This window comes from Diabrotica virgifera, chromosome 10 (genome assembly GCF_917563875.1).
Source record: "Diabrotica virgifera virgifera chromosome 10, PGI_DIABVI_V3a".
In the NCBI taxonomy this organism is placed as follows: Eukaryota; Metazoa; Arthropoda; class Insecta; order Coleoptera; family Chrysomelidae; genus Diabrotica; species Diabrotica virgifera.
The window spans coordinates 124,119,652-124,132,279 of NC_065452.1; the positions used below are offsets into that span (position 1 = coordinate 124,119,652).

A 12,628-nucleotide genomic window follows, 5' to 3' on the forward strand; every position below is an offset into this window, starting at 1 on the left:
AAAACCCACAGTATGGTGGAGATATGTAGATGATGTGTTTTCAATATGGCCTCATAGATCAGAATTGTTGGATACATTCCTGAATATTATAAACGATCAAGAGGAGACAATAAAATTTACAATGGAAAAGGAATACAGTAACACTTTACCTTTCCTCGATGTTTTAGTCTCAAAGCAGGATACTGGATATGAGACTCAAGTGTATAGAAAACCAACACATACCAACAGATATCTCAATTACAAATCAAATCACAACATCAACGTTAAAAAGGGAATCATTAAATCCTTATATGATAGAGCGAAAATTACTTGTTCTAACGAAAATTCATTTTTAGAAGAAAAACAATTGTTAACATATGTTTTATTAAAAAATGATTATCCTTTATCGTTTATAAATAAGGAATTGTCAAGATTGGATCGAATGGAACAGAACAACTTAGAGCGGGATCCTACAACATTCACAAGAAATAATACGAAGAAAATATCAATAGCATATATAAAAGGACTATCCGAGAAACTTAAAACAATTGGAAATAAATTCAACATTTCAACCACATTCAAAACAACAAACACATTGAGATCTATTCTATCTAACACTAAACCTAACAATGAACAAGAAAGAACAAAGAATTGCATTTATAAAATACCTTGTGAATGCGAACAATTTTATTTAGGTGAAACATCAAGACCATTAAACGTTAGAATTAGTGAACATCAGTCTTATATTAAAAATAGAGAATTTGATAGATCTCAAATATGTCAACACGCATGGGATAATGAACATAGAGTTCAGTGGAGAGATTCAAGTATAGCCCTGAAAGAATCAGATAGTAAAAAGAGAAAAATCAAAGAAGCGGCTCTAACTATGCTAAATGAAACCAATTGTGTCGCAAATTCCTCGGTAGAATGCAGTAGGATGTGGTTACCCATACTGAAAGAGGAAGTCAATAGAAAGAAAATACCACGATTAGTAAGTCAATAACATATCGAGTTAATACACATTTTATATTTTAGTATTACTTATTGTATATCTACAGTCGGAGAAATGAAGGAGTGCCCATGAACGATCGCATCAATCACTTATTTTGTGTTTGCTGTCTTTTTTTATAACAAACGTTTGTTATTTATAGAAAAAGACAGCAAGTGCAGGGTGGGTGATTGATGTGATCGTTCATGGGTGTTCTTTTATTTTTCCGACTGTATGTATTATTAATATTATTTATAATTTAAACATATTAAAGTCAGAATTTGGTATTAGTTTTTTGAAGGTAAATTAAATGTAAGACCAAATACTTACGATGTCGGGATAGTATCACCAGGTTTTTTCCTGGTTTTCCCTCGTGGTTTACTATGGAACCTCCAACGCAGGAATTTTACCGTCATCATTGCATTTGGTTGTCTTTTTGACAGATCACATGCTATGATTTTTTTTTTGTGACGGATATTCTTGAGTTGGGATTGATTTCATGTAATCGAATGAACTATCTTTTAGTAAAGTCGTCCCAGGAATGCAACTCATAAATATTGGCGATATCATTTTAAAGTCTTCTACTTTAAAATGTATAATATACGTTTGAATTGCCAATATAAATGAGTCAGATTAAATAAATTATTAGAAGAATTTTTTACTTAGCAACAACATTTTGTTTATTTTAGTGGTATTTTGTATTTTGACAACGAAACCCGATTTGGGCTTCGAAACGTTAATAAAATCATTTTTTTGGTAAAATTGTGACTTATTCCCATTAAAAATAGTTGATTATAAAAATGTCACAAGGAAATAGCTTCAGAACAACATGAATGTAGGACATTGTATTCTAGAGTAAAAAATAAAATGTATCAAATATGTTATATTCTCTACTACTATAACCTGCGAATTTTACAAAAGATGAACTCTTTTGGCTCTTGGTTATGGTGCGCCCAAAAAGAATTTGGAAAGAGGTAATACTTGAAGCTATGAATGTGAGGAACTTGAGTATAAGGATGGACAATGGGAGGAGTGAAGAAAATGGAGTCTAGCTGTCGCACAATGTCTTATACATAGGAAGATTCCAGGTTCGAATCCTGGCAGGGTCGCCATGTCGTGTTGCAGGGTTGTCATGTCGAGTTGGAAGGACCCATGTCAAGTTGTCGTGTTGGATCCTCAATGGGACGAAAGGGGGAGCCAACTATTGGATCTTAGGAAAACACTGACTCTAACTTATAAATTTAGTTACAGTTTACAACATCCATCAACGTAAGGTTACTAAGATGTTGTTTCGCGGGGTAGTCTTTTCAGACACCCATCTCGCACGACTGCTCACTAGCATAGTAACGATCTTAATCTTAACATGAATAATAATAATACTATAATGCTTATATTAATCCCTCTGTGGGCTTTTGATATCTTCTTATCATTTGGACTTTGACAGTAAACGATACGTGAGTCTCCGCGAGGTTACACAAACAAACTCCGTCAATCAACCTTCGTTTTGTTTGTGATTGTAGAAACAACATCTTTTGTAATGACCTAATTATACTTAAATTATATACATTTTTTAGATACATATTATATTATACAGTAAGGGTTTTTTCCCTTACTGTACAATATCTGGACCTCGGAAGTAAACTACACTATGTCATTTCGAGCAACTGTGTTTAGCGTGTGTTTGCAACAAAGTTTAGAGCACTTAGGATGTTAGAAAAAATCTGAAATGGCCCGTAATTGGTTCAAAGACAATAGAACCATATTTTAATGATTATATATAACCAATTTGTACAATCCAACTAATAAAATAAGTGGATTAAAGGAACTTATTCAAAAGAACATCATGTCAACGTAGTGTAGTTTACCTCCCAGGTCCAGATGTATGTCAGACAATGTCTGTTTTTCGTCTTTTCCTCCCAGTTTTCTTCTTAATTTCCTTACATCAGTTTTAACCACTTCTTTTCTGCACACTCCTCCCGTTAATACTTTTTTGTATGTCTGTTTGTGGGTATCCTGTAAACATGTCTCATTCAACATGCTCTTTTGCTTTTACTTTTTGTATTACGCTTGTTTGGTTGAAGAGCTCCATTACCAGGGTTGGGCTGTTTTAAAACAAGCTTTTTAAAACAACGTTTTAAAACATGTTTAAAACACTGGAAAAAACAGTTGTGTTTTAAAACACTGCTTTAAAACATTGTTTTAAAACATAGTTTTTTTCGTTATTGTTTATTTAAACAACATTGTTATAAGACATTTTTATGTTTGCTAATTTGCAAAATTGCAAACATAGATTATAGAGTAAGTAGGTGCAATAACAATATTAATGCGAAGTAAAAAGTAAAACTGAAAAAAAGTAACTGACTAAACTTTATTAATGTTCAGGTAGCAAGCATACTAGTACTGGTAGACAGTGCTGAGTGCTGTAGTAACATTAACTAAACCAATACTAATAAAGTTGAAACAAAAAGAAAATTAAGAAATTAAGTAAATAATTATTGAATTACAACAGCATCTATTACACAGTCCTACTATTAGCTTCCTCTGGCTCCTCAAAATCAACATTCGTTAAGTTAAAACACATTTTTCATGATGCTTTTTCATTCTTGCAACTAATATGGACAATTGCTTCTTGCATTTTTTACACTCAGCTTTAGACACTGACTTTTTACTTTCTCTCCCATCCTCAAAATTGATATTCACTTTAATCAAATTAAAATTTATCCAGATTGGATCTCTCCGCCTTCCTTGACTTGACATATTTATAAACTTAATATAATTTACACTGTATACACTGCAACTATCCACTAGAAATTAAAATAGAACCGAAGATACCAATATGAAATTATATTATAATAAAGCAGAACTTAAAGCTTCCGATCTATCCTGAAAAACTGAAGAGCGAATGTGATTTACATAATATCACATGGTATAAAAGGAAACGAAACAGTTAAACACTCGTTGCATGTGCGCGCAGGTCGCGTCTTCACGGGAATCCCATAGGTGTGCCAGTTGAGGTTTATGGGAATCCCCGTTAGAAATCCAGTGAAGTACGTAATTATTTTAAAACGTTTTTTTTTTGTTTTAAAACAGTGTTTTTTTTTAGATGAAAAAAAAACTGTTTTAAAACAAAAAACATTGTTTTTAAACAAAAAAAAACATGTTTTTTGTTTTTTTTTCTAAAACCAATTTTTGTCCAACCCTGTCCATTACTACCTTATTTGTTCTTCTTCTCCATGTGCTGTCATTGTCGTTTGTCCCTCTATCTACAAAATAAAATACTAAAAACAAAATATTAAGAAAACCTAAGGCTACAATTGAGTTTTAATTTCAATATTTTATATATGCTGCATGAATAGGCAGGAATATATATAGGAATAGGAAAGAATATTCCACAGGGTGTTCCGAACTTTAAGGAAAAAACACATGTACAACAAGTATGATTGTTAAACCCGGTATAAAACGACATTTACCTGTCTAGCAATAATATTATTAAATCGATTTTCTTAAATAATAACGCTGAACTCATACTCTCATATTGACGATAACTCCGAACATTCACATAGGACATGCTAGACAGTTTCGTCATCTCACTTACACTTCCTGCACAGATGTGTGTCTACTAGCCGCAGTGTGTGGAGATGTTTGCTTAGTTGACAATGACCAGTTAAAAAACCAATTGCCAGGCGCAGGTTTTTCCTGGTCATTCTCAAGTACTTTTCTGATGCTGACTTCCCAAGGTTCCTTAGTGTTACCTTGGCAAGTCTACATCCTGGCCCTTCTTCCCATCTTTTCATGTTTTGTTTTATTTTTGTTTATGCGTAGTCCAAATTTTTTCCATATTTAGTCAATGGACAATGTCTTAGCCTGTTTTAAACTGATTGTAAGTGTTGTAAATATGCTGAAATCCAAATACGAATATCTATCGATTTTACTTAAATTTGTCTTAAGTCAAGTCTCTTATTGTATTATAGAGTAGAGAAGTTAGTTTCTTTAAATCACATTGCTTCGGTATTTAAAGTTCTCAATCAGATTTTCAATTCTCATTGTAGGGACTGCACCTAAATAACTACATTTGAAATGTGTATCCCATGGTCGTCACAAATGAAAAATAAAAGCAAAAAATGAGAGTCCTTTCCAAAAATTTGTTTTAAAACGTGTTTTCAATGTTACGATTATAATGGAAGTACAAGGAATTCTTCAGGGTATTTTGGGAACCAACACAAATTAGCTAGCCTTTTCCACATCAGTCAGATATACAAAAGTAAGTTTTAATAAACCTTTTTTTCACTTTTCTACTGCTACATGTCAATTATACCTTCTTATATTGGTGGGGATGCTGATATACAGCTAATTTGAAAGGAAAAAGATATATAGGTACTACTATGTCGGATGTCCCTAATTTGCATATTATTGCATATCGAAATTTGAAGGTACCGGGTGTCCCAATAAGAATGGCTCTCGGCCATATCTCAGGAACCGTTTATAGTACAGCTTTGAGAAAAAAAATTTTATAACAAAAGTTGCTTGGGAAAAGCCTGGAAATTATTTTCATAATTGTAGGTCCATCGCTAGAGGGCGTAATTGAATATCAAAAATTAAAAAATCAAATTTTTACAAAATTGACCTAATGAAAGGGCTCTGGAAAACCAATCATCGTATTCTTCATAAAATTCTGCGCATATTTGATTTCACAAGTTTAAGTCTATCTTTGCAAATTAGAGCTGGGGGTGAGTGGGAACCTTCTTATGAAAAAATGGCTGTAAGTCCGGTTCTGCTAAATCGAATTTTGCATACTTTATTAAAATCAGCTAAGTACTTTCAGAATTTTTAATGCCATCATCAGAGCTATCGTCTTATTTCTTCTGGCGTAGTGGGCCTAGCGGCAAAAACAAGGTCTTTAATCCATACCCATAAATAAAAGTCTAAAACAGTTAAATCTGTTGCTATTCAATCTACTCTTTAAAGAGTAAATGCTTGCATCAAAAATGATGGGCAACAATTTGAACATTTAGGCAGTCACTAAGACTAAGTAAGTAGTTGCTTTTATTTCTTTGTTATATTTTATACTGTTAATTGTCTTAATGTCGCTTTAATTAATTATATACGTTTACATCTGGAAAATGTTTATTTGTTTTTTTCCATAGCACACTACTTTTCCTTAGCCTTGTTTACCGGTGACAGTAACAGTTACATATGTTTAAAATTTACACATTTCTTAAGATATCTCGAGATAGAAAAAAGACATACAGTTTTCGGTATTACGTTGCTAATTTGGTCTAGTTTTGTAATACAGAATTAAAAATGCATACTTGTATTTAATATTTTCCAAAGAAAACTAGATTTCTGGATATAATTAAATAACGCCTCCTAGCGTGCATATTACTTATTAGGCTATTTCAAAAATAAGACACTTATATTGACGAAAACGAGCTGTTTTCAACAAGACCAACTATGCAAAATTCGCTTTAGCAGAACCGGACTTACAACCATTTTTTCATGAGAAGGCTCCCACTCACCCCTACCTCTTATTTGCAAAGGTAGACTTAAACTTGTGAAATCAAATATGCTCAGAATTTTATGAAGAATACGATAATTGGATTTCCAGTGTCCTTTCATTAGGTAAATTTTGTAAAATTTTGATTTTTTAATTTTTGATATTCAATTACGCCCTCTAGCGGTGGACCTACAATTATGAAAATAATTTCCAGGCTTTTCCCGAGGCAACTTTTGTTATAAATATTTTTTTCTCTAAGCTGTAATGTAAACGGTTCCAGAGATATGGCCGAGAGCCATTCTTATTGGAACACCCGGTACATACAGTCAAACCTGCTTATTAGAATCCTGGTTATAGGAATATCCCGGTTTAAGAAATTATCCTGGTTATAGGAATATCCCGGACTAGAAATTCAAGGTCCCGAAACGTTTTTCATAGCTCAATGATTGGTTATTAGAATATCCTGGTTATAGAAATATTTTTGCTTGGCATAAGGGCTATTCCAATAAGCGGATTCGACTGTATTTTGGAAGCCATACCTTAGCATTAAATAATTTGAATATTCAGTAGCGGTGCAATTATTGAGAACAAGTTGTGTGTGTTTCTTAAATCATTTTTTTTTTCAGAGAATTTTGCTGAAAGTGAACGAAAAACACCGAATTGTTATTAAAGAGCAGGGTCGCCAAATAATATTAAATATATATAATTATTTTAAAAATATGAAAAGTGAAATGGCCACTATATTAACGCCAAAAAATAATTTAGCTTTAAGGTGGTATGACACAATGTTAAAATTTATATAGTTTTTAGGTACAGTTACCGTCACTATTTCAAAACCAATCTTCAACTTAGGGGTATGTACGTGAACTGTAGACTTTATATTTTAATAGTATCTAGTTAAAATTTCCAAAGAAAGCAGTATATTTTTTATAACTGTACTTAAAAGAGTCCATGTCATAACTTACTTAGTAACTTGCTATAAAAATTCGTTTTGCATAATAATTTTTGAACTTGGTTGGAAAATAACTACCAGAAACGATTAACTATGCAAAAAGCTTTATTTTAAACAAAATTTCATTGTCGATACTGCCATAATTTTTAAATTAACTGTACCTAAAGGTAAAAATTTTAGTTAAAAGCTGCAATCTGGGGATTTTGTTGAAATTACAGCAATAAGTTGGCATTATTCTAGGGGAGAGATTAAATGTCCAGCAAACGACGGCACTGTTGCCAGATTTACCTTTTTCCTCTTAGCGGGAATTTTAAAATTAGTCTAATGCCACTTTGGTTTTAAAAGAGAGTTCTGCATTCTTAAATTTATAACCTTACTTTTACAAGTAATTAGGATAATTTTATTTACATGTACATATTGAAACAAGTATTGTACTGTGTCATAATTTAAAACTCATGTTGCAGTATTTTGAAAAAAAAAATGAAGCTCAAAAGAAATATACTTATACAGTACAAATTATTTTTTAATGGGAATGGAGATTTACGATTTCAAAGGTGAAAATGTGTTGGATAGTATAGATGGACACTTTTTCATTTTAGTATTAAGTGGTTACATAATTATTCAGAATATTAATAAAATTACTAGTAATTTTAATTAGTTTTAATATGTATTATAATAGTATTAATTCTCATCATGTATCTGGCTAAATAGCTAAGCGCTAAAGCCGCAAAATAAAAAAATTGAAAAAAAAAACATTCTTAGTGGCCTAGCACCTTTACTTTACCTGGGGGCGAGGCGAGTTAATAAATTCTATTTTCTTATTGCAGTCATTTTGTGACGGCTTAAGAAGTTACATAAATGACGTCTTTAGGCTGTGAAATTTTAACCGTAGAAAGACATCTTTATGACTTGTATTTACATGATATAGGGCTTTTCATTCACAGTCATTTGTTTCGAGCTTCTGTCATGTGTTGTCTAATATTAATATATTTAAGTCATATGTTATTGGTATTGCCAATGATACAAACCAACACGTATGACGTAGATATATTAATATTATGTGACACGTGACCGAAGCTCGAAACAAATGACAATCGATGAAATGCCCTATTCAATAGGGCTTTTCATTCACAGCCATTTGTTTCGAGCTTCTGTCATGTGTCACATAATATTAATATACAATAATATATGTGTAATACAGAGGTAGTGAATATGCTGGCAAATATTTGATTTTATAAAATAATCGAGGCAAGTACACGAGTAGGAATGGTAGCATATTTTACATAGCTGACAAGATAACATACAACATACATTAATAGTTTTCTCTGTAACAGTATATGTTTTTGTGTTTGTTGTATTTTTAATTGTCCATTTTTTAAATTCGTCACTTCCTTCTACACTTTCAATATCAAATTTAGAATTTGTGGCTACTTTATGGCTAGAGTTAATGGCAGTCAATCGATCAGTCCTTTTTCCTGAAAAACAAAAAAATGTTGACAAAATTAAAACATAATTAAATTACAACATACCTTTTGTTATCTTAATTAGTCTTTCCACTTGTTTATCTCGGGTGTAGCGCATCAAATTATGTATGCTTTTATCTAGGCGTTTCACCTTTTTTCCTTCTAGGTATTCATACTTAATAATACGGTGCATACTCTCCAAGTACATATTTGTATTTATTAATAACTCCTTTCTATAACAGTATGCCCACGACTTGGTATTTGAACTATAATTTTTAGTCAGGTACTCATAAAATTTAACAGTATCAGAATCATTCTCCAGTTGGGTCAAAAATTCAACAAAACGTCTGTTAAAAATGTCAACTTTTAAAGTACTTTGTATAAATTTCAAGCACTTATATACTTCCTTTCTTTTTTCAAGTGAAGAAATTTTTCCTAAATTAGTTCTCCATGCACGATCAATGTGCCAGGAACAAAATAATCGATTAGGCACAGGCCCCATCACTGCTGTCCATCCATTATAAAATGTTTCGGTTATATCACTCATAAACGTATCTGTAGTGATATTTTTACCTAGTGCTGTTTTAATACAGTTAAAAAATATTTTATAAGTTGTAGTGTCCATTCTATTTGAAATCATGTATGCCACAGCAATTCCTTCACCAAAGTCATCGCTAACCATCAAAGTGGTTAACTCAAAATTATATGGATTCGTTCCATGGGTACCATCAATACATACAAATTTTTGTGCAAACTTCATGACAGCATAACGTTGTATATCATTCATAATAATAATGCAGAAATCTGAGCAATCTAAATTATGCTGACTGTCCTCAGAGCCTTGAGGTTTGTAATATAAAACAGGACTGTTATATGTGCCTGACATTTCTTTAACCCACAATGAAACACTTACTGCATCATCAGAATGGCGTACACCATCAGTTACATCAAGATTAAATGATTTTTTAATATTATATATGTCTTTTTTTGTTATTAAGTCTGTTCTTTCTAAGTCATGTGAACCAAAACTGTTTAGAATAGGATTTATTATATTATTAGCAGTAATTCCAAGTGCAAGTTTACTTGCTATTATGTTTCGCGTATTTTCAGGTATGCGAATATGTTTCAGCTCTAAATCATGTCCATAATGAGTTTTGAAATATGTCATAGAAGCCTCATTTGTGGTATTATTTACTTTTAATACTATATGACTACTGCACATGCATCCAATTTTCTGTGAACCTTGAAATTTTGTTAATCGTTTTCTATCTAAACGCTCTTTTGGTACAATCCCTAAAAGAATTAGAATTAAAAAATGTGAAAAACTTAAAACCAATTTTACTTTTCTTTTACCTGAACGATTACATTCATAGTAGTATGTACAGAACTGCTTGCTAACAAGTTTCCGAGTTGAACGACTGTATTGGATCTTATTCTTCTGTTGCTCTAGTTGTAACCAATTTTGAAACTCTTAAAATAAATGAAAGTTAAAATCTATAGTAAAAATGACATAATAACAATGCCCAAAACACTACCAGCCTAGACATATTTTAAAAATTACCTTCAATACTAGAGAATTTTCTGTTGCTATATTCTTCCTTAACTTCGTGGACAGTTACTAAATGTTTAATAAAATCTTTTCTTCCGTTAAATACAATATTACAATCATCACATTTATGTCTTCTTGTTTGAGTTTTATTATCTTTAGCCACCTTATGCACCATAACTTTATGTTTATTTAAGGTACTTTTGTCAAAGAATTCTTTCTGACAAACAGTGCATTTTTCTTTTTTACGCTCGGCACTTTTTCCACACTCGTATTTAATATCATGAACAGATTTCATATGTTTATTCAATGTACTCTTATCAAAAAAAACTTTATGACATATAGTGCACTTTTCTTTTTTATGCTTTGCACTTTTTTCACACTCATTTTTAACGCTATGAACAGATTTTAAATGTTTATTCAGGTTACTTCGGTTATGAAACTTTTTGTCACAAACATTACAGATATTTTTTACGTCCATTTTAATTTAGTCCCCCGTACACCGTCCTTTTAGAAAATAATTATCTACAAAAGTCCTAAAAATAGTTTTAGCTGCTTCGTCTGGTCTAAGTGAGACTACCACTTTCTGAAAAATGTTCAGAGTGCAGGATGCATGAACGCTTTTCCGTACGCTATGTTTTGTTATTGCAAAACTATAAATTTCAATCAAAAAATTATAAAATATGTTAAATTAAATTATTTTGTGACATGCGCAAGACGTCACTCTAGCGCGGTAAAGTTTTGTTATTTTATTACAAAACTCTTTACAGCCTCCTTTCCTTGATAAACTGGCAACTATAGACAATGTTCTTGCAGAAATCAAAATAGATAAACTTGTCTTTTACCTTTTATTAAACTACAAATTATAAATTTGAAGTTGAGTGGGCAAAACGGATTACAAAATTAATTGTAGCGATACTCCTTTTTGTGAATGTGGACAAATAGGAAGTATAACTCAGATGTTACTTGAATTCTCAATTAACAAAACAAATCAATTTGATCTGTATCAGGAACTTGTTAATATGGGAAAGGGAACCCCCAATTTAATACAAAATCTTCTACATAATATGACCAAACCTTAAGAAAAATCAATCAATTTATTTAACTTTTCAAATTAAAATAGAAAATAGTTTTTTGGCAGTAATAATGCAATGAATTTAACGAAGGGAATATTGAAAAATCCAGTCCCTCTGAAAAGGGGTCCAACTACAGTCACTCCAAATACCTACGAGAACTGGCCAAGTACCTAATAGGTGGAGGCCGAGAAACTAAAAGAAGAAACTGCAACTTCGGAATGGACTAAATACCTATTACCTATACTGTGTTTAGCCGTGTATTTTAATCTCTCCCTTTTTTCTAGTGATAAATTAGTTCCGCTGTCACTTAATAGATGAGAAGATGAGTTCACGTGTCATTTAGTAGATGGCAGCAGTGATGTATTAAATGAAGACAGATGCGCGTTTGCCGGATTTTAAGAAAATCTGCAAACAATTGAAAACGAGTTTTGTAACCACGGAAATACGATGAATCACGCGGTTTTGTTTAGAAAAGTGGCCCCACCCCCTCCCAGTACACATTTTGGACCTTGTTTGGCTTTCACTTTCAATCATGATTGTATAACGTCACAGTGTCTTAACAATACAAATATACATTTTTTATGCTTGAAACCGTGACGTTATACGAATGGTTGAAAGTTAAACGAGGTTCAAAATGTCTCAAAGTGTTTACTGGGGGTTTATACTAGTTTTGACATAATACATAGATAACATAAGTAAGCTCTAGTATGTTATGTGGGGCGTAACTAAAAACAATTTCAGTTTTATTCACTTTCTGGCAAATTTAATTTTTATAGGGCCGCAAATAATGCATTGTTCGGATACAATTAGTGTCTCTTTGTAAAGACGATGACGTCGACATTTTTACACGCATTACACATGCCAATGGCCATTAGTATTTGTTGAGGCATTATCCTAATAAAAAAATTGTAGACAAAACAATATTGTATAATCATTGATTAATTTATGTCAAATATTTCCGTAAGTGAAAAAAAAAATATTGAAATTTACTGGAGTAATAATTAGATAAACCTATATGCAGACGATACAGTTGTGGTTGCTAGCAGTATCGATTAACTTCAGCATCTTATGGACAGGCCTATCATACCAGGGTACCTACAAAGAGCGAGTGAAAAAAGACAATTTAACCT

General features: G+C 31.8%; 1 protein-coding gene across 1 annotated transcript; it reads right to left on the bottom strand.

Moving 5' to 3' along the window:
• Nucleotides 1-8,574: 8,574 nt before the first annotated feature.
• LOC126893146 (uncharacterized) lies at nt 8,575-9,762 on the bottom strand. Its single transcript, XM_050663098.1, has 2 exons — nt 8,943-9,762; nt 8,575-8,888 (listed from the first exon to the last, which is right to left on the bottom strand). The coding sequence occupies exons 1-2, from the start codon at nt 9,760-9,762 to the stop codon at nt 8,575-8,577; spliced, it is 1,134 nt and encodes a 377-aa protein (XP_050519055.1).
• Nucleotides 9,763-12,628: the final 2,866 nt, after the last annotated feature.

Coding starts and splice junctions, on each gene's coding strand:
- LOC126893146 (XM_050663098.1), bottom strand. CDS start 9,762: ATGTCAGGCACATATAACAGTCCTGTTTTATATTACAAACCTCAAGGC. Junction 8,889..8,942: donor ACTAATTAAGATAACAAAAG/GTATGTTGTAAT, acceptor TTTGTTTTTCAG/GAAAAAGGACTGATCGATTG.